The 22,773-nt window shown below is 39.9% G+C and overlaps 1 protein-coding gene, 2 long non-coding RNA genes and 1 other non-coding gene across 4 annotated transcripts; 2 read left to right on the top strand and 2 right to left on the bottom strand.

Annotated features, from left to right (window-relative positions):
- Positions 1-15,556: 15,556 nt before the first annotated feature.
- Positions 15,557-16,675, bottom strand: LOC120322334. Its single transcript, XR_005562115.2, has 2 exons — positions 15,937-16,675; positions 15,557-15,871 (listed from the first exon to the last, which is right to left on the bottom strand). It is a non-coding gene; the product is annotated as an uncharacterized LOC120322334 (long non-coding RNA).
- Positions 16,676-17,333: 658 nt separating this feature from the next.
- Positions 17,334-18,659, top strand: LOC6539974 (60S ribosomal protein L15). The gene is made up of 3 exons (XM_002086813.3): positions 17,334-17,435; positions 17,791-18,117; positions 18,296-18,659. Exons 2-3 carry the CDS (start codon positions 17,809-17,811, stop codon positions 18,599-18,601), a joined length of 615 nt encoding a protein of 204 aa, XP_002086849.1. The 5' UTR covers positions 17,334-17,435; positions 17,791-17,808; the 3' UTR covers positions 18,602-18,659.
- On the top strand, positions 17,561-17,631 carry LOC120322344. Its single transcript, XR_005562121.1, has one exon. It is a non-coding gene; the product is annotated as a small nucleolar RNA Me18S-Gm1358 (small nucleolar RNA).
- A 663-nt stretch (positions 18,660-19,322) lies between the features above and the next one.
- On the bottom strand, positions 19,323-22,764 carry LOC120322337. The gene is made up of 2 exons (XR_005562117.1): positions 21,118-22,764; positions 19,323-19,757 (listed from the first exon to the last, which is right to left on the bottom strand). It is a non-coding gene; the product is annotated as an uncharacterized LOC120322337 (long non-coding RNA).
- Positions 22,765-22,773: the final 9 nt, after the last annotated feature.

Raw genomic sequence — 22,773 nt, 5'->3', positions numbered from 1 at the left:
TAAATTTCTGTAATAAGAATGCATAATTCTACAGATTTTGGGCATAATATTATATATTTCGTTTTTCAGTACTTGCTGTACTTTTCTTTTTCGTATGTTACCTACCACATGCACTCAAATGTCTACCAGACACCCGGGTGTTCACCAAAACACCCGGGTGTTTACCAAAACTTGGAAGGCTACCGGGTCGTAGTAGTGACAGACCACATGGCTCTAAAGTGGTTGAATTCTATAGAAAGTCCCTCAGAAAGAGTGGCAAGATGGGCGCTCGGACTGCAGCCATTCCAATTTGAGGTGCAGTACAGGAAGGGAAAGTTAAACGCAGTAGCGGATGCGCTATCCAGGACCCCCAATCCCCAGTTGAAAACAATTGGGACAAAGATCTGGTGGGAACAGAAGTACCGGGATGTGAGAAATAACAAGAACAACGAGGAGTTTTGGAAAGAGGATGGGAGACTCTACGAAAAAGACTCTCCAAGAAGACCAACAACCCTGGAAGTTATGTGTAAAGGAGGAAGAAATACAATAGGTTCCATAACACGGCGGAAACAGGACTTCTAGGAACCTTCAAGACGATGAACAGGGTGAAAGACCAATACTTTTGGTAACGACTCGCGAGAGACGTAAAGAAATTCGTAAAAGGGTGCCTGTGTTGTCAACAATACAAAATTTCGCAACAGAAAGGACCAGGAAATATGCTGATGAGGATTGCGGAAGCACCCTTCGAGACAATGGTAGTCTTTGTGGACAAATTTTCGAAGTGGGTAGATTTCGAAGCAATTCGGAATGCGACTGCAGAGGCATTCTTACGCGTCTTTCGGGAACGGGCGGGGAACAGTTCATAGGGCGTAAAACAAGAAAGGCCATACACACCCCAAGAGAATCCAACAGAACAGACAAACAGAACAATGAAAACGATGATCGGAACAAACCGCATGGGACGAACAGGTGCCAAAACTGAGGTTGGCGTACAATAGCAGCACCTCAGAATCAACGAAATTCAGTCCTGCACAACTCGTATTTGGTAGGGAGCTTAGACTTCCAAATACGCTATTTGACACAAAGATATACGAAGAAGGACGCCGAAGAGCAGTAAAAACACCACTATAGTTTGCGGAAAAGAAAGTGGAAACCGGCCGTCGGGGATCTTATCTGGTGCAAGACGCATTTCTTTTCGAAGGCAGCGGACAAATTCATCATATATCAATATGTCCCCGATAAATGCCCGTTTTGTGTATATGTCCCCGATAAATGCCCGTTTTGTGTTCCATGTTTTTTGATCCTTTGCTTGGATGAATTTGTCCGCTGCCTTCGAAAAGACAGGACGCAACCCAATACTAGTCAACACTCAGTAGGCAACACTAAGTTTATTAACAAACCAACCCTAATGCATGCACAACTTAACACTAAGCAAAATAAACACTATACACTGTATATATTACACAACACTAAAAACGCTTTACAACACTAAAAAGCAGACACAACAATAAAAATAACGACGTCAATACAATTCTTTTACAGCGCAAAAAAAAAGATGCAAAAACTACAGGAAAGTGTGCGAAAGTTTCGAGAGACGCACCAAAAGATTGCGGCCGCCACTAGCAGGGCCAAGCTAGTGGAGGCAACAGAGACGCCAAGACGACGACGGCAAGAACGTCGGGCGGAGAACAGAAGGTTGCGCACACGCCGCAGGGGAGAACAAGCTCAAGGATGCCGCAGCCCAACAACCGGGTGGAAACTATGCAGCCATCGTAATTTTATGCAGCCTTTAGTAATTTGCGTTTATCTAACTGATTAAAAATGCGCATAAATGCTTTCTATCCAGTCCTTTGTTTTAATTTGCTCAAGCGAACTTATAATAAATATCAATGCAACTGATGTAATGTTTTCCCTCAGATGAATAAATATCCATAAATAAATTTGTCTCGGCAATGTTCAGGATTAGGTGTGATTTGAAAAAGCATTTTGGTGTTTCTATGTTTTGTTTTAGCCAAATTGCATATGGTGCATTCGCTTATTAAAATCTGAATTAGTAGTTGGCTATTGGGAAAAAATAATTGTTTCTTTAAATAATTTTGTAATTTTCTGTATACCTGTATGTAAAAGTCTTTCATGTGATAGATGTATAATTTCGTTGAACTAGGCGTATTAACTAACATTCTTTAACAGAAATAGACAATTCACTGTCTATTTACCTACACTTTAGTGTAGGTGGTTTTAATAATTTCTCCGTGTGGTTTTTGAATAATTTCAAAATCTACATCGCTCTACATCAAGTAACATTTGTTTGGCCTTTTCGAGTGTCATTACATTATATTGAATTGTGGTAATGAAGTTACAAAATATTGTTGAATGCGGTCCTTTTTTTTTATCGGACTTAACAAAAATTATTTGGTTTTTGAAATAACTTATTGGTGTTTCGGATAAATGAATAAGGTTGCTATTGTCTTCTTTTGCACTATGTTGAGTAACTTCACTACGATGGTTTTCTTCAATTTCAATTCCCGATCCTAATTCCCTTCCTAATTTACCAAGGATTTCGTTCATGTTTGGTATTGAATATCCGTAAGAGATAGTTATTTCATTGAGTTTCTTATAATCAATTACATAATTCATTAATTTTCCCAGAAGCATCAGTTTTTTTTTGGACTACCCATAATAGGACGTTTGTTTGACGAATTACTTTCCCTAATTAATCCCTGATTCCTTTCCTGAATTTGGTTTTCGACTTTAATTTCGTGCGTTTGAGCAAGTGGGTACAGTTTTGAATAAACTGGGCAGGTATGTGTTGTATTTAGTATGTGTTTAATGGTATTTGTAAATGTTAATTTATCTACTTCTTTATATTGAAGATTTTTAAATTTATTTAATAAACCTTTTAACTTTAAGGTTTTCTCCTGATTTAGGTAATCTAATCGAAACAGCGAAAAATTAATTTCTTGTATTCAATCCTGGCCTGTATTTTAAATTGGTTCTAGTTTCTTTTGAATATACATATTTTGGGCTGTTCCCGATTCTGAAGTAATTATATGAATTCTGAATACTTATATTTTTTGTCAAGAGGATTAACTATGCTATTTTTGTAATTTATAAATGCTTGTGCATTTTTCAACAATTTACTGCCAATGGTAATTATTAGAAAAACTGTGTACTATTGTTGGGCATGATTATCAAACTCATCAACGCCAGTTGATGTTGAAACTTCACATCTTGTATTTAGAATAGGAAGACAAAATATATTTTTGTTAATCATATTTATCGTGGATCCTGTGTCTATAAGGCATTTGTATGTGTAACCTTTTTATGGTATTTCTATATATTCGTGATGTCCGGGGCTGTTAACCGAAAATTTTCGTTTGGATTTGGTTCGTCATTAATTTGGACGGGTTGTACATATTTTTGGTCTTCATTAACGAACCCATGGTATTGATTGAGGTCATAGTACTGGTGTTCATAACAATTTGGTTGATACTGTTCGTATTCGTGCGCGTCTTGAAATCTCGATTCGTCAATCGACATTTTGGTTTGTTCGCTGTCCGATGGTCTTAGTCGTTTGGTAATTGGATAGTAAGTATTATTAGATGTGGAGGGTTGTTGTAGTTGGGGGTATGTATTTCCCCTAAAATGTGCTGTTTGAGGATTTTGGAATGTTGTGGAAAAGGACTTTTAAGAATACTTGGCTGTTCATGTATGGGTTGGGTCTGAAATAATTTTGATTGAATTAGGTTGATTTTTAGGCAACTGCAGTGTATAGGTGGGTCTAAATGGTTGCATGTAATGATTAAAATTCGTAATCAAGATTTGACAGATTACCTTTATAAGGTGTCTCCCTGAGTAGGGAGAGTTCTCTCCAGTAGCTTGTAGTTCGGTGTTTGGGGCTTAAATTCTGCGATTAGTCTCTCTTTGAGGGTAGTACAATCTTCGGCGTTCGGAAGCCCCAAAGATCGTGTTACGTGTCCGTCCAAGTTTCTTTCGATTGCTCCAACTAAAATCCTCTCTTCTCTCACATCGTTAGTTTGGTAAAATGAAACCACGTAGTCCACTCTGCTTCTGAAGGTGTAGAAGGTTTTTGGGTTACCCTTAAATGGCATTATGCCTTTTAGATCCCGACGGGCCTCAGCAAGGTAGATATCGTTCAGCACCACTATTAGGGGCGCGGCACTAATTGGTTGTGCCATTGTTATTGTAGATTTTTTAGGCGATACATTATTGACATAAAGAAAACGCGTCGGTCTGTTTGTGTGTTTCATAGTGTTTCATAGCCCAAGAAATATATTAAATTATATATTTTTGTAGCGGTGTTATATATTTATTTGTCCGCTTGAATTCTGCTGTTCAAAGAGAATACTTTTGAGTAGGCCAACATTTTTTTAGCATATCGATAGAAATTGGAAGGACAAATAATAAAATAAAAATATTTCAAAGGTGTGAGCGTGACAGTTTTGGACGGTTTGGAGCTAGTTAGGGCGTGGCAAATTTAAAAACCATTTTGCAGTTAAGCTGCATGCTTAATCTCAACATTTTAGCTTTTAATGTTCCTGAGATCAAGGCGTTCATACGGACATGGCCAGATCGAATCGGCCATTGATCCTGACCAGGAATATATATAAATTATATGGTCGGTAACGGTTTCTTGTACAAGTCACATGCATTTTAACGAATATAGTATACGCTTTTAATCTATGATTAACGGGTATAGTTCCTCTACTATCGAATAGAAGTAGGAACTTCCAAATTACGCGAGACCAAAGTATTTTTGACATTGTATGACCCCAAAAAGGCTAATAATAAGAAAATAAAAAAAAAGCCGACACATTTTTAAAAAAGCTATAGAATTAAAATGCCATTAAGGATTACACTACTTTAGAGGCCAAAAAAAGGTATTTTCTTTTTGCAGTTGTAGTGATATGGAGACAATTCTTTTAGTATCCATATTATATTTATTTAGAGTGATGTTATGTAATAAAAAAAATTTTTTTTGCAAAAATAAAAATTGTATTTTTATAAATTTTACATGGATCTTGTAAGTCATATCGCCGCTGACATCATAATTTGTGTAAGTGATGCTGACCTCAATTTTAGTCTAAAATCGGTTCAGTGGTTTTTTGGTTTCACTTACACAAATGTGAAAAACATGGTTTCGAGAAAATTGCGTTTAAAGTTTGCGGTAATGGAAAGACTGGCTCAGCGCCAGTAATTTCCGGAAGGCATCTATTCAACAACTTTAGCTTACTAAACTATACCTTACCTATTGTTCAAAACAATAAAAAAAATATTTTTTTAAGTGTCTAAAATTATTTTCCTTGATGTACCTGACGCAAGTTGTGAGGAGTTGAAACTGATGGCATGAGGAGGGCCTGCTGTTGCCAGTTACACAACGAGTCAACGCTTAGTAACGGCAGTGCGAAACCTAGAGAAAGAGAGTTTGGAGCCTCTGGAAGTTGAGAAATAGATTGTGGAGACTATGAACGTATAGGAAAGAGAGTTTGGAGAGTCAGGTGCTTTAAAGGCGAATAACGGGACAAGTCGGACTTTGGACCGGGCCAACTGTTAAATCGTGGACTTTGGAATCCGGAGACTGGAGACCAAAGGAATGAACCGTTAAAGGGGGCCTATAAAAGCGCGCCAAACGCTGGAAGCGGGACAGTCGACGAGAACAAGTGTACCAGTCAACAGCGAAAGAACGAAGTCAACAGAGGAGCCACAGCAGTGGTAGTCAACAGGCGAAGCCACCAGGCGAAGCCAACAGGCGAAGCCAACAGGCGAAGCCAACAGGCGAAGCCAATCCAAGGAGGGCACAGAAAAGCGGCAGGGATTGTGGTGCGATCCGAACAGGCGTGGTACCGGCGCCACCAGTCCGAACCAGACGTGGGGTTGACGTGTTGCGTTTGCCTTGGGGATCACAGCCATTAGCGGCCGTGAGTCTTCATAAGACAACAACTCTCATCCCAAGTGACGAGCGCCCAACAACGAAGGTCCGCGCCACTCAGGACGACGAGAGCGGCGAGAACGAGGCCGTTGGACAATCCATCCAGCACTACGCCCGGATAACCAGATTTCATTGTAAGTCCCAGCACTAATAAAGACCCAAGAACGAAATCTGCAAATGTTATTACTGGTAACCGGGTGAACAAGTTATTCTATAAATTTTGTGGGAAGAGCGCACAAAATCTACTGAGCTAGCCCCACGTATTCCGTAGCGAGCAGACCAAGCAAATCAGTTCGTTACATCTGGCGCCCAAATAACGTGATTATCCCGGCAGTAGACACAAATAAAGCAGTATGGGTAGAAGTTGGATCTACCGTCTTAAAAAGGAAGATTTCGCATACGTCGCACAGAGGTTGCGCATATCACTGATCGGAAAGACAGAGGACATGGCCCTAAAGGAGTACTACGCAGAGACGGAAAACGACCCAAAGTTCGCAGCAGTCTGGACAGAATTGAAGGCGGCATATCCAGACAGACCAGGTCCAAGCGTAAAGCTGAAAAACCCCGAGGGTGCAATTCTGAGCATGGAGGAGATGCTGCGGGAACGTCAACGAAGAGAGACGAGCAGGGAAAGGAGGCCAAGTCCAGAAAGACCCAGGCCCAGCCAGGAGGTCTACGCAAATATAGCGAAGCAAGTCAGGGAAAGGTCTTTTGGTTTTGACGGAGAAGAAAAACCTCGAATTTCAGGAGCCACGTATGGTTTGGACCTGGACATGATTAATTAATTAATGCAGGGAAAGGCTCTGAAGTGGTACATATCAAACAACAAGCACTGGATGACTTGGGCCGAGTTCATAGACAGTTTCCAGACATACTTCCTGCCCAGGGGATACTTTACGAAGCTCGCGGACAAGGTGAGGCAAAGAAAGCAAGGCTTCAGGGAGGCATTCAAGGACTAAATGGTCGAGATGCAGACCCTGATAAGACCCCTTGGGTATGGGAAGAAGGAAACGCTGGAGCTCATCAAGGAGAACTGCACGCCAGACCTCCGAATAGTGGACAACCTAGAGGCCCTCATGATCGTGGCAGATGAGTACGAGGAATTGCACAGGGAACGGAAAGCCTTTGCGGAAGAACATAAATTCAGCCGCAACAAAGCCCCTGCCGCAACGCACGTCACGTGTAGATGGTGTGAGGACTCAGGAGAGCTAGGCACGCAGTCCCAGGAGCAGTGGGCGCAATATACCCCGGGTCAGTCTAGGCGTCAAAACACAACCCTATGCCGTCAGAGAAACCACCCAGAGACACACTGGAACGATTCTTGCGGGCAACTCGGGTCAGAACCCAATCCATGTTGCCAATCCGCAAGAAGCTTATCGCAGGTGCGGTGGACACGACCATTGGGCAAGAGGCTGCCGAAAACAGAGGCTGGATGTGCGGGAAATACGAAGTACGGAATGCTGCCAGGCAACGGGAAATGGCCAGCTATCTCTGCCGCAGAGAGGCGAGCCGGGGTCCCAAGGTGCCGCCTCTCCAAACTAACTGGCAAATTAATCGAAGAGGAGCAGCAGTTATCCGCAGCGGTAACGGTCGGTGGGGACACATACAAGGCCACGATCGACACCGGGGCAACAGCAAGCTTCATAAGCGAAGAGCTGGCGGACAAGCTGGCTCCCCATGGAGCGATTATAAGGATACGACGGCAAGTTAGGCTGGCAGATGGAAGGTGCGGCGAAATCAACGCAAAGCTCGAAATAGGTGTGGAGTTCGGCATCAGGCGACTTGGCATGAGCACGCTGGAGCTGATGGTGCTGGGGTGAAATTTCCTCACGCAAGTCGGGGCAGAGATCAGGTGCGCCGGTCATGAAATCCAGATACCGGCCAGAGGCAAACACAACGGGTGGCTCGAGGAGAAGTTGTCGGTAGCAGTAGTTTAAAAGGACGGCGAAGAGGACGACATGAACAAATTCCTGGAAACAGAGCTCGCGGAGTTTAACTCCATGACCGGAACATCTAGTATAGCCGAGCACACGATAACCATGAAGGATGATAAACCAATTAAGCAGAGATACTACCCCAAGAGTCCAAAGATTTAAGGGGAGATCAATGCAATGGTGGACGAACTGCTGGAGATGGGAATGATAGAGCATTCAAGGAGCCCGTACAGGTCCCCCATAGTCATGGTGGAAAAGAAAACGGGAAAATGGAGACTATGCGTGGAATTCAGGCAGATAAACGCAAAATCCATCCTACCCGATGCCACGGATAAACTACATCCTCGAGGCGCGCTTCATAAGCAGTCTGGACCTAAAGGATGGGTATTGGCAAATACCGTTGGAGGAGTCAAGCCGGGCCTTCATGGCTTTCACGGACCCAGGGAAATGGCTGTTCCAATGGAGATGCCGTTTGGACTACACTCCGCGTCGGCCACATTTCAACGGGCCCTGGATCAGGTGATTTTACCGGAAATTGGTTTTCCGTCGTTTGAAGAACGCGAACCTAAAAATAAACCCGGAGAAATGACAGTTCTTCAGGCAAGAGATAGGCACGGACCCAGAGAAGGTAGCGGCCATAGCCCAGCTAGAAACACCGTCATCGATCCGCGAGCTGAGGCAATACCTTGGAGTCGCATCTTGGTACCGACGTTTCGTGCCTGACTTCGCCCGCATTGTAAGGCAACTCAACGAACTCCTCCGCAAGGGTACCAAGTGGACATGGTCATAGCACCACCAGCAAGCCTTCGATGAGGTAAAAGCCAGATTGGTTTCAGACCCAGTCTTGGTGTGCCCCGACTTCGGGAAAATGTTCATCCTGCAAACGGACGCCAGTGACTACGGGATTGGCGCGATCCTCACACAGGACACAAAAGATGGCGAAAAGGTCATTTCATACTCCAGCCGGACCCTAAACGGAGCCGAGAAGAACTACTCAACAACAGAGAAGGAGTGCTTGGCAATTGTGTGGGCTATTCGGAAGCTAAAGCCGTACCTTGAGGGCTACCACTTTAGGGTAGTGACGGATCATATGGCACTGAAGTGGCTGAACAGCATAGAAAGCCCTTCGGGAAGAATTGCCAGATGGGCGTTGGAGCTGCAGCAGTATGACTTCGAGGTAGCATATAGGAAAGGCCAGTTGAACGTGGTAGCAGATGCGTTATCGAGGCAGCCACTGCCAGACAGGTCTCAGCAGAACCCGAAATACTGAGAAGAACGCAGGACACAGAGGCCGAATCAGAACGCAGCTGGATCACGGAAATGCAAGAGAAGATGAAGGCACATCCTCAAAAGTTCCCAGACTACGTATGGGATGGTAGCAGGGAATGAAGATGTAGTGACCTGGAAGCTATGTGTTCCGCGGCAGCTGAGGAACACTGTCCTGCGCGAAAACCACGATTCCCCAGCAGCCGATCATGTAGGCAGTCGGAAGACGATTGCACGGCTTGCAACCCGGTACTACAGGCCAGGAACGCAGAGAGACGCAAGGAAGGATGTTGACACAGATCCCGGAAGAGCCCTTGGCGACAGTGTCCGCCGATTTCGTCCGACCACTACCAAGATCGAAGCATGGTAGTGATCGACAGGTTTTCAAAGTGGACGGAATTGGCGCAGGAGAATCTGACGGAGAGAGCCAACCGCACTGTTAAGACATTGATAGCGCACAGAACCAAAGAAATTGGGATTAAAGATGACCCAAAATCATGCTAGCTGTAAATTCCAGTGTGTCAGATTCCACAGGCTACTCACCGGCATTTTTGACACAGGGCCGCGAGCCAAGACTACCGAACGCACTCTATGACAGAGAAACGCTAGGTACAGAGTCACCGAAAGGAAACGCTAAGAAGATGAAAGAGGTCTTCGAGATTGTGCGGAGGAACCTAAAGAGGGTGTCCCAGGACCAGGCAAGGCATTACAACCTGCGGAGAAGGCAGTGGAACCCAAGGATTGGTGATCCGGGATCCTGCCTCAACAACCACCGGACCAAGGAACCCACATACTCCAGAGGAAAGGGGAGGGGCGGTACAGCAGTACCGCAAGGCACGACAAATAAGGCTGCAGGGAAGAAGGGCAAAGATTAACAAGGATGAAACGTTTTGTTTATATTCCAATTTACCGCCAAAATTTTGTTTATAGTCATCAAAGCTTAGGGAGTGGGGCGCCTCGATCACAAGGCGGTCGATCGGCACTCGATAGTGTCAATTGATGGGCAGAAATATCGGAACAAACAGCACATGACGGGTCACACAATAAAAACAGTATGGTTTTCGGGTGGCAACGCCGCACCAACAAAAGTTATCGACAACAATCGATCGACGGGCAGTAGTGTGACCAGATGACGAGAACACGAGAAATGCGGAATGTGGGTGATAAAAGAAGTAGCGTCACAGAAATTCAAATGGGCGGCAAAATTTGAAAAGGCTGAACGAGGAACATACTGGATGGAGATCGGCGCTGTGGAACCCGAGATGTAGCTGTGAGCGTCAATGGGATCTCAGGAGTGTTCCGCGGTAATTGCAAGGCCGGATTTGAATTTTTCCGAAGAAAGGGGGAGATGTGAGGAGAAAACTCCACACAAATGTGGATGGTGATCGCATGAGGACTCTGAGCTGGAGAAAGAGACTTTGGAGACTCTGAACGTATAGGAAAGAGAGTTTGGAGAGTCAAGCGGTTTAAAGGCGAATAACGGGACAAGTCGAACTTTGGACCGGGCCAACGGTAAAATCTTGGGTTGACGTGTTGCTGTTCCACAGGCGTTTGCCTTGGGGATCACAGCCGTTAGCTGCCGTGAGTCTGTGTAAGACAAAAACTCTAAGCACAAGTGACGAGCGCCCAACTACGAAGGTCCGCGACGAGTGCGGCGAGACAGCGGCACGATTAATCGATTATAGGGCTTCTTTCGTGGCTAATAGCGTACCCTTATGTTCTAAATTCTCGAGCCATGCTGTTCGGAATGTCGAAATGGTTATCCAGTCTGATGGGGATTTAAAAGATTCTAAAACTTCGTCTGCCTGACCTGTAATTTTTTTTGTGTCTTGAGTGTGAGAAAATTTACCTACAGGGTTCCTGCAAATGGAAAGCGCTAGGGATAGCCGACAACTCAGAGAAAACTTTATAATTGAGTGCAGTCTATTTTTGACCTTTTTTGGGACGACCACGAATTTTGTGGGGACCCAGAGTATATACGGAAAATTGATCAAATAAATAAAAAACAAAAACAATATTGACCGAAACCTTCACTAAAGCCTTTAAGGAGCTTTTAAAAGTGCAGTGTTGAACAGCTGATTGCGAGAAGGAAATTCGCGCCAAATTATTTGCCTACTATGTTACTAAGTTAGTTGCCTACTAAGTTATGTTTCAGACTACGGTTATTCCGCAATCAACAACAATAATCTGGAATCGAAAAACACAGAAAAGATTGACAAAATAGTCAATTTTGAATTATTCATTAAAAGAGTGTAACAGACAACTAGACCGATTTATTTCCAAACATACTAAGTGGATGGCGTCTAAGATAACAATTCTTGCTAGTGATTTTGAAAACTCCAAGACACCACAGCAAATAGGACGCCGAAACTTATCTTACCAAAATGCAGGAGCAAGATTACTTACACGTATATTATATTTATAATATTTAAAAAAAGCAATACAATTTCGTTGACTCCTGAGTCATACCAGTAGTTTCAAGTCTGTAGCTTAATTTTTAGATTTATTCCAATAAAATCGAATTCTGGACCACAGCGCGCTGTGTCAACATTGCCTGATTTTATATATAGCATTTTATTTTCAGTTTTAATCGCCATTGGGAGAAGGGAATGCACACAAAAACGAAGGTAAAAGCAGATAATGAAGCGCGAGGCACTTTTATGGTTTATTGCGTTTCTGTTCCATTTTTGTTTCCTTTTTTTTCTTTTCAACTTTATTTTCTTATTTCTTTATAAATTAAGCATTATGAAGCATTAAGTATTTTCTAGAAATTTAGAGACGGCTTTCAGATTTGGGTTTGTATTTTGCATATAAGTAGATCGTAATATTTATAAATATTTAATTTTGATTTTGTTTGGTTAACTAAATTTTCGTTTTTCTTTATTAACAGCATTTAGCAAGCATAATACAGTCTATATATTGTAGATGTTTGCCTTTCCTCTTCCAGGACATATCAACAAGGCTACTGATACTGAAATTTGTATACTTATAATTCATTATCTCTTCCGCCTCCCTATCAGCAATAAATTCAATCCAAAATTTAAATAATAACAGTTCTTACCCCAAAAAAATACGATTACTAATAACGCAACATGCTCCCAAAATTAAAGTAATGTGGGTTCCTGGCCATTCTGGAATAAAAGGAAATGAAATAGCCAATCAAGCTGCAAAATCAGCAAGCAATACGCACTTATCGTCACCCCAAACATAAATAACACAAATATAAAAAGACATCTGGAAGGTGAACTGGCGACAAAACAAAAAGAAAATATTATAAACTGTAGTCTATGGTACCAATTAATTAATTCGAATAACTCACACACCTGCGATTACCTTAAGCAATCCCACTAAAATTTGACCAGACTTGACCAAATAAACATAATAATACGACTTCGACTAGGACACACAAATATAACCCACCAACTCTACCTAAATCAAAGTTCAATACCAATTGGTTCATTTTGCCAAGGTGATATTTCAATAAGCCATATATTGAATTTACGCTCATCCCTCCTACAAACCAAACAAGCCATAATAAGCAACGCCAACCCTCTAGACCTTCTAAGCAATCTCAACCCAGATAACATACAAAAAATCATACTATTCCTAAAAAAAAAAACAGAATTATACAACAAAATCTGAAAATAAAAAGACAAATTTACATAACAAGACCGCAAATATTTAGCCAATTGTATACCAACATAGCCATAGGCCTTGCAGCTAGTGATATACCATTTAAGTATGTTTAGTTTTGTAAACTACTCTATCTATTATAATAAACAAATAAATAAATATATATACAGTAGAATCCGGTTATAACGACTCCGCTTATAGCGTCAGTCCGGTTATTGCGACGGAAACTGGATGCTTGGTTGGTCCTCTTACAAAGTATATGAAAGGACCTCCGGTTAGTACGTCTCCGCTTTTAGCGACAAACCGCTTATACCAACGCGATTTTTCATAATGCAACTATCAGTGACCGACGTCACAAAAATGTTTACAGCGTGCGTGTGCAGACCACATGCCTATACTCCATGAGATGTCCCGTTACATTTCTACTTTTTTCTGCTTTTTTATTAAAACCACGTTATTTAATTAAATTTATTAAATTTTTTGTTTGATTAAAAAATTAATTTGTTTTATATTAAAACATATTACGAACATGGCAACCATAAAATAAACAAAAAAAAATTTTTTTTTCCACCTTTTGGTTAGTGCCAACTGCTCTGAATTCTGTTTAATTACGAACTAAATACAAATCCAATTTATTAAGGCCGCCAAGTCTTCGGTTGGAGGCAGCGGACCCAGCAGAGCCCTTAGTCAGCGCCTCGTGCCGTCTGGAGCTTCATGCCTTCGACCGTCACCCAGCATTACGCTTACCCTTTCGCTAAAGCGAAATGCGTTACTGGGCTGGCTTAGCGTTGTCGATGTTATTGTTGGCGCATCCGGTCTTGGATGGCATTTCGGCGGGTCGTTGCCTCTGACTTGCTCGTGTTAACTCTTGTCTTAAGATGAAGTCGTCCCCGGATTCAATTGTCTTAGACGGTTGTTCAGAGGGTAGATAAGAAAGATGATGACCAGGGTTATTGAGGCTGTGGAGGAGACAGCAAAAGATCCAGGTGTTGCCTGATGGCAGTCGGGATTGAAGATGGTTTGTGGTGCAGATTTTTAACGCTCATTCCGTGAGTTGATGACAGACTAAGGCGATCTAGATGTCTCACAACGTTTTTTGAGCAATGGCTGAAACTGCGGCTTTCTTCTTTGATGTTCCGATATTGTTGACGTAAAGGGTGCCGTTTATTTTAATTTTTTTCGGTAAATAATACCAGGTTTTTTTTTTTTTGTAATTCCTTCTATTCCTCTCGGGAACTTAGGGCTTCTACGAGAGCTGAATTTCTCGTATTAGTTACAGTAATCGTTGTAAGTTTTTCGACTGATCTGGTGATTGGCCAGATGCGGCTTATCCCAGTGGTGGGGCTGCCACCTGTCGCCATCGGGAATTGGCATCTACGGATTGTGTTGTTATTCGTAGAAAAGCGAACAGTCTGGTAACGCCCTCGCCCTGCTGGGTGTTGTTGCTGTTCGCAGAAAAACACAGGGTGCGCTTGGTACTATGTGGGTGCCCCCGTTTTTGTCTCCCATGTAGTGAGGAGGAGGGTGGGGCGTTGGGGCAAGTGGAAGTTGCCGAAAGTTGATGTCATAGGCATTTTTTATGTGGAAGAATACTTTCTAAGAGTTAGAAAAGCATTTCAGAGAGGAAGTTTTTGTATGGCCATGCTCTCGTCATGGGTGGGGTTTGAACCCACGACCCCGTGGTTAGCCGGTAGTTGCGCTATCCACTACACCATAAGAAGAGTCTCTATTCGTGTCAAGTCCGTTTCAAGTATCCGTCTCATGTGCTTCTTCACGAAGGAGTCCAAGTCCGAGTTTCGTCTCGTCCGTGTAAGTCTCGTACGATGTAACGTTCGTTGTCTGTCCCATGTAACCGTACTCGTCCCATAAAGAAATGTCTCCGTCCATTATTGGTATGTGGTTAGCGTGTGAGTATTCGTTTAGTTTTATGGTCCAGGAGGGAGTTGTCAGTACGACTAACGGGAGTAGCAAGTTTCCTTACCTACATAAGTGCGAAAAATATAAAATATAGAGAGTAACAAACGTTACTAAAGTATAAAAAGGTGATAATATAAAAAAATTTATAAAAAATATAAAATTGGGAACCCTCCTACCGAAGGTTGTCCTTATGGACCACCCTCCCTTTAATAAGCACTGTCGTGCCCAGATCAGCCTCAATGACCTCTTCTGAGCAGAGCGGCGTTAATTTGGTACCCAGTCGTCTCTTGGTTTTAAACCATACCTTTTCGCCTACTTGTTACTGCTTATTGCCTTTGTGTGCATATTCAGGATCAATAGCCGAGTCGATCTGGCTATGTCCGTTTGTCCGTCCGTATGAACGCTGAGATCTCAGGAACTACAAAAGCTTAAAAGTTGAGATTAAACATAAAGACTCCAGGGACATAGACGTAGCGCAAGATTGTCGATTCATGTTGCCACGCCTACTCTAACTCTACTCTATTAGTGTTTTAAATTTGTATCGATTTGCTAAAATACTTTTTGCCACGCCCACAAACCGCCACACACAAACGCAAAAACGCCCACAAACTGCCCAATGCTGCCACGCCCACAATTTGGAAAAATGTTTTGATATTATTTATTTTTGTATTGATCTTGTAAATTTCTATCGATTTGCCAAAAAACTTTTTGCCGACCCCCTCTGACGCCCTCAAACACCCGCTCTTTCACTAGCTGGGTAAAGGGTATCAGATAGTCGGGGAACTCGACTATAGCGTTCTCTCTGGTTTGTTATTAGATTTATTTTCAAGCAACAGTAATTTTTGTTGCTCAATAGTTACTAATTCTTCCGATGCAGTTATCTTCTTTTGCTTTTATTTCGGTTGCAAAATCGATTCATCTTCACATAGCTCTCGAAATTCTTAAGTGATGGTCTCATCTAGAGACACTTCTGATGAAAATCCTGGAGAAGCAAAATTGTGATGAAGCGTCAAAACTTCCAACCAATTTTCGGAGTTTCATTTGGTCTTTTAAAAAGAGAAAACTACTTAAAGAAGAAGTATAATGGTGGTAAGCATCCTCTGAAACTCCAGGGTCTCCAGATTTTGGAACAGGAATTTTTCCATTCGTTGCAAAATTGGTCACGGATGTTCTTCCATTTTTTTTTTAAAGCCTTTTGAAATAAAAATTGTATTAATTATTTCAACTGATGTCAAAAATTTACAGATTTATAGCTACTTGACCATCTTTCTCATCAGAGATATAAATGCAAGCAACGAATATTTTAACAGTAGACTTTCCATAGCTCGAAGATGTATTTAATGTGATATTGGTATCATATCATCCAAATGAAAGCCTATTGAGACAGACCCCAATTTTGTTGATATAATTGTGAAAAGTATATGTATTTTGCATAATAAAATCATTGACCTGGAAGGGCCTTATGATATTTAAATAGAAAAACACTTAAGTCATAAAAAACCATGTGTTTTACAATTTTTTGTTATGCTTTAGGTCTATTCAGGCATGCTATCGAAATGTTTCGTTTCTCATCGCTTCTTGCTGCTCAAACGCCTGTTTTATTTTATTTGTCGAAATCAAACAACGTGAAAAATGCCTTTTATGTTTGCAATTGCTTGCTTTAAAGCCAAGAAAAGGCAGAAATTGAAGGGCTTAAGAAAATCTAGAGCTGCCACCTTTTTCTCAGTTTTAATTCCGACGTTCGCAATCAATTTTTTACTGTACTTTGACCATTTAAGTAATTAAATCAAAAAACATTTTTTACAAAGAACACGTATCGTAAGAATTTTTCGATGTGTAAAACGGGCACTTTTGTCTTGCCGAAATTCTTATTTTATATCAAATCAGATCTTATTTACTAAGGCAAGAAAATAGTTTATTCAGTGGTCTATCGATGTTTATTCCTCATCACCACAAAATAAGTCTGCCACTTAGTTATTTAATAAAAAAAAATTTTCTGACCCCACCTCATATTTGACAAACAAAACAACAACAATTTACGATTTGGTAAGGGGTCGATAAGTACGTCGTCAAAAGCTATCGCGAAGGTTGCCATACTGTTGGTGAAACAAAACAGGGAGATACAAATACTAATCAAATATAAAATAATTTATTACTTAATTTCAAGAAGGGCCAACAAAATTTTTTGTAAATAATGCTATTTTATTTACGATTTGTAAAACGGGCACTTTTGCCTGGTTATCGCGAAGGTGCCATACTATTGGTGCAACGAAACAGGCACGTAAAAATACTTATACTTATAATTTAAATACTTAAATGCTCAAAGTGCATTAAAAATGTAATTGTGAACAACGGAATTAAAACTGTGAAAAAGGTGGCAGCTCTAGATATCTCAATGTCGCCCTTCTCCTGGCTTCAAAACAAGCAATTGCTAATATAAAAGGCATTTTTCACGTTGTTTGATTCTGACAAAAAAAATAAAACAGGTGCTTGGGCAGCAAGAAGCGAACGGAAACGAAACATATCGATAAGAAACGAAAGGAATTCATTTCATTTCTCGTACCATGATGCAATACCGTTTGCTAATTTTAGTAAATTGGAATGTTGATTTGGCTATGTGAGAAAAGGGTATAACTACACTACATTTTATTTTATCTGTTTCACGCATAAGAGTAATTATATGCCAAAGCAACTCTGAATTCTCCATGTGGTGTGGTGTATAGTTTAGTTTCCTTCTTTTGGATTTCTTCCGTGCTGTAAGTTGGTTGTGTACTGTGCTCTCCAAATTTTTTTTTTTTTTTGTGAATGGTTTTTCTCGCTCTTTAAAGAAATAGTTTCTAGAGTAATCTAATTTTTTTTCGGTCTTTAGTATATCATGAAATATTGGTCATATGATGATAATTTCCGTGCACCACTCTGAGTTTAGTGTTGATTATGGTTATCTGATGCATTATTTGCTCGTATATATATTTATGTTGCTATGTAACATTGATACGTATAATTATCTGTTCTAGATATTAAAATGCACTTTGCGATCTTATTTGTGCAGTTTAAGAAGTTGATAGACCGATGATGTGACAGTTATTAAATAACTAATAAATTTGTTACTAGGTCTATCGAATTACAGAGATGGGGGCTTATCGGTACATGCAGGAACTTTATAGGAAGAAGCAGAGCGATGTGATGCGGTACTTGCTACGTATTCGCGTTTGGCAATACCGTCAACTAACAAAATTGCATCGTTCTCCAAGACCTACTCGCCCGGATAAGGCACGACGTTTAGGATACCGAGCAAAGCAGGGATTCGTGATTTACAGAATCCGTGTACGCCGCGGAGGTCGTAAGCGTCCTGTTCCCAAAGGATGCACTTACGGCAAGCCGAAGAGTCATGGTGTAAACCAATTAAAGCCCTATCGTGGCTTGCAATCCATTGCTGAGGTAAGAAAACATGCAATTTACTTAAACAAATATTAACATATTGATGACCACCTTTTTTGACATATGTACATATTTTGTTGACATTAACTTCCTTAGATGTCTGAAATTACTCATGTCCAATTAAGAGGTCCGTACCAAAATACACTGAAATATATCATGGGGTTTTACTTTCTTGTAGGAACGTGTTGGTCGTAGACTTGGCGGCTTGCGAGTTTTAAACTCGTACTGGATTGCGCAGGATGCTTCCTATAAATATTTTGAAGTTATCTTAATTGACACACACCACAGTGCAATTCGTCGTGACCCAAAAATCAACTGGATCTGCAAGCATGTCCATAAGCATCGTGAACTGCGTGGCCTTACATCGGCAGGAAAAAGTTCGCGCGGTATTGGCAAAGGGTATAGATACTCCCAGACTATTGGTGGATCTAGGCGTGCTGCTTGGAAGCGCAAGAACCGTGAGCACATGCACAGAAAGCGATAAATTGTAAAGCATTTATTTTATTGGTAAAATAAAGCACTGTGCACGAAGAGAACATATACAAAAAATTTTTTTATTGTTCACACAAATAGATTTAACCGGTATCAGGTATTCAAATTTTTGTTTTGGTATGTTGGTTTATTTAAAATTGATATATAATTTCTTACATTAATCGAACTTTTATGAACAATTTAAAATAGATAAAAAATTTACTAATCTTGTCGCATGAATTTCCATATAAATAAAAACTAATTCTGAAAAAAAACGCCGACAGGCAATTACTTCCCTGTTATAGAAATTCTGCCTCATTTCTCATGTGCGCCACTGTATACAGTGCCGCTTAACTGAACAGGTTTGACATTTTTTTTTAATTTTCGATTTAAACAAGAGAGAACGCTACAGTCGAGTTCCCCGACTACTGATACCCGTTACTCAGCTAGTGGAAGAGAGGAGAGTCTTAAACGCAGTTTTTGGCGGTTTGTAGGCGTTTTAGTGGGCGTGGCAGAAAGTTTTTTGGCAAATCGATAAAAATTTACAAAACCAATATAAAAATGACAAAATATCAAAACATTTTTCAAAAGTGTGGGCGTAGCAGCTTTGGGCGGTTTGAGGGCGTTAGAGTGGGCGTGGCAAAAAGTTTTTTGGTAAATCGATAGAAAATTACAAAACTAATACAAAAATGAAAAAATTTCAAAACATTTTTCAATTTAAAAAAAAAACGACATTTTCTATAATAAATGACTGTTTTGGTGTTTTTTAATATCTCGTATACCTGCCATGGTTATTAATTTTTTCAAATTACACTTGTCTCCTTGACAAGTGTCCCCAAATGTTTTCGTTAATATTGTTGTTAGGGGAGTAGGGTGGCCATGGAATATGACCATACATCTTAGAAATCGGTGGAAAACCCTTTGGAGTACAAATTAAGTACAGGTGAAGTTCCCGCGATAAACTGCTTCCTTCTTATATTCCGATAGCGGTGTGATCCAGCGGCGTTAGCGGTTGTCCGTGATTCCTTGCAGTGCAAAAGCAACTTGGTTATAGTCAAGTCTTCTTAGGATGGTTATGTTGGGGAGCTACTTTTCTCCCTAATCGCTGGCGGCCATAGCCGAAACAATGTTTTATTGTCGAAGCGTAAGCTTTCGGATGTTGGACAGAACTGAAGTACAAAAGTATATCAAAGCATAAGTGTCATATCGTGAAAAAAGTAATTATAACCAAAGACATTATAATAATAAGATGCGTAACGGCCAGACATTGGTTTTGCACTATGCAGCCACTTTTTTGGTGACGACCAAAATTGCTCTCTTTTCGCTCGCCTAAAATCGTGAGCGTTAAAATAGAATTGTCTTGCTTGTTTGAGTAAAAACAATAAAGGAGATCATGTGCATGTGTGCGTGCTTATGCTAGAAGACGATTTTAGGGCCGAAATCAATTTTGATCTAAGAAACAAATTTGATTAATGTTTTGGTTTGAAAGAAGTTTTTTATACCCGTTACTCGTAGAGCATTTCTTACCACCCATAATTGCGCGCTTTTTTAAAAATATCAAAATAAAATAAAATTTAAGTGAATCTTATTTGCATTTTAAATACTGAAAATTGGTCATTTTTATACTAGTAATTTAACTAAATAACTATACTAAATAATTAAAATGTATATAAAGTAAATTATTAAAACTACTGTAATTTAAAACAAAGAATTTTCAAAAAAAAAAAAAGAAATTACATTTAAAATATTTCATAAAAATAATTCATAAACTAAAATATTAATTATAAAATAAATAAAAATATGGAAACTCTTTATTGCAAAATTGATTTCATTGATGCACGAAGTGCGGACATAAGCACCGAAGAATCATTGACGTCTTATATTTTTCACACGTCGCACGCTGAATACTCTAATGAAAACTATTCTAATATAAAATCATATTTGAAAATTATTTTGCATTATTAGGTACATAGATTGTGCTATTATTATTTCTATGTTGAATTTAAATAATTGTTATGTTAAAGCAATGCAAAACTAGAGTTATTAAGTGGTGGCAATTTATAATATAGATTTAAAGTCTTAGAACTTCTAAAATGAAGGGCATATTTTGTCATTTTTACAATGCATGTGCATACGTGTGCACCAACACAGTGGTCGGCTGTCGCTGTATGCGTACAAGAGAGCTGCTGGCTCTAGAGCTCTCCGCTCACTGGCTTTTGAACAAAATTTCGAGAGAGTCTGGAGCCACTTGAAAAGCCACCACGAAAAAATCGTGTGCAAAAAAATCGTATGGCGCTACTCATCTTGTTATTCTAATGTCTTTGTTATAACCATCTGGTCCATCAAGGTTGAACCTCTTTTTGTCGGAGAAGACCACTGTCTCCCACCTCTTGTTCCACGTCAAAAGGGCAAATGGAAGTCGTGCCTTTTTTCATCATCATTATTATTTTTTATTTTTATTTTCTTCAAGTGTGTTCTTCAATTAGAAAAACTTGCATTTACCCGCTTCTATATAGTCTTTTATTTTACCTCTTTTAAAATCGGTTAAAGTTTATCAGGCATGCTCCAAATTCGTTTTTTTTTTTCGATTTGGGCAAAATCGGTTCGTTCTCTGGCTTTCGTGAAATTTTTGCTATCGAAATTTTTCGTTTCTTATCGCTTCTTGCTGCTAAAACAGCTGACTTTTTTTGTTTGTCAAAATTAAACCACACGTTGCAACGTGAAAAAATGCCTTTTTTGTTTCCAATTGTTTGTTTTGAAGCCAGGAGAAGGCAGAAATTGGAGGGCTTAAGAAAATCTAGAGCTGCCACCTTTTTCACAGTTTTAATTCCGGTGTTTGCAATTACTTTTTTACTGCACTTTAAGCATTTATGTAAGTATTTAAATTATAAGTATAAGTATTTTTACGTGCCTGTTTCGTTGCACCAACAGTATGGCACCTTTGGGATAACCAGGCAGAAGTGCCCGTTTTACAAATCGTAAAATTCTTACGAATTCGATTACCGGAGCTTGCCCGAATAAATGCCTTAAATTATAGAATACAAAAGAATTCAACTCTTTTCAATCCACGGTTAAACAGTAAGAGAAGTCAAAAGTGTAAAACCTATTCAGTTGAGCCAAATACAAAGGACATTTTGTTTTACGTTTTTGAATAATAATAAAAACAAAACTAACAGAACCAAAACTTTGCTATTTCAAAAATAACAGTATTCTTTATACAACAATATTTATTTAAATCGGAATTCCCTTTATGGAGAAAAAAATCATGATTTGAAAAAAGTCAAACCTATTTAGTTGAGAGGCACTGTACATATATCACGTATAATAAAAATTAAACCTATAATTGTCGAAAAATCATTGACACTCTAGACCGGTTTTTTTAAATAGGTGACATAAAGTCAGATGTTACAGATACATACATACATATGCATTTAAAAATGAAACTTTAAACACCAATGGTTTGGTCTGTTATGCATATAATAGGCCCATTTTTTTTTACTTAACTTTAATTTACTGCCTTTGCTTACGTATTTTTTTTTAAATAAATTTAATGTAACCTACAAGTAGATTGATTTTAATAGCTAGTAGGGTATCCTTTTCTCTGCAAAACCTCCGTAAGGCGTTTCGGCATCGTATAAATACGATTTTTTGTATCCTCCGCAGCTATGTTGCCCAATTCCTCTTAAATAACATCCTTCAGCATTTTTTAATGTTGTGTGTTTTTTCAGCCAATTTACTTCTGAAATCTGAGGTATTTTGGGGCAATTCTGCTATGAAAGGTTATCTTTTTTATGACACGGCGTACGGTATCTTTTGGAAAAACTATTCTCGATCTGAATATTTGAATGATGAGCTGTCGTCCTGGGACTTAGTCGAATAGAATTAATAATTGTCTTCTGTTTACGGTTGGATAGCAAAGGTGGACGCCCAGAATGAGCCTTCGACAAGATATTGCCAGTCAAGTTATAAGTATATGTAAGGCATAAACGCCTGTTTATTAAAAGAGTTAGAATTGTAGTAGTAGCTATAGACTTATCTACTTGATGACGATTGACCCTCCGACACACCAACTTCTATGCTCGGACTTGATCCCTCGACGGCTTATTTTACTACTTCACAACTTGACTTTAACACTGACAGTTTTTGGCGTTAGAGTGGGCGTGGAAAAAAATTGTTCCGCAGATC

The sequence above is a fragment of the Drosophila yakuba genome, unplaced genomic scaffold (genome assembly GCF_016746365.2).
Source record: "Drosophila yakuba strain Tai18E2 unplaced genomic scaffold, Prin_Dyak_Tai18E2_2.1 Segkk5_quiver_pilon_scaf, whole genome shotgun sequence".
NCBI lineage: Eukaryota > Metazoa > Arthropoda > Insecta > Diptera > Drosophilidae > Drosophila > Drosophila yakuba.
Note: the sequence above shows the minus strand (reverse complement) of the source record. Positions and strands in the feature narration are given on the sequence as shown.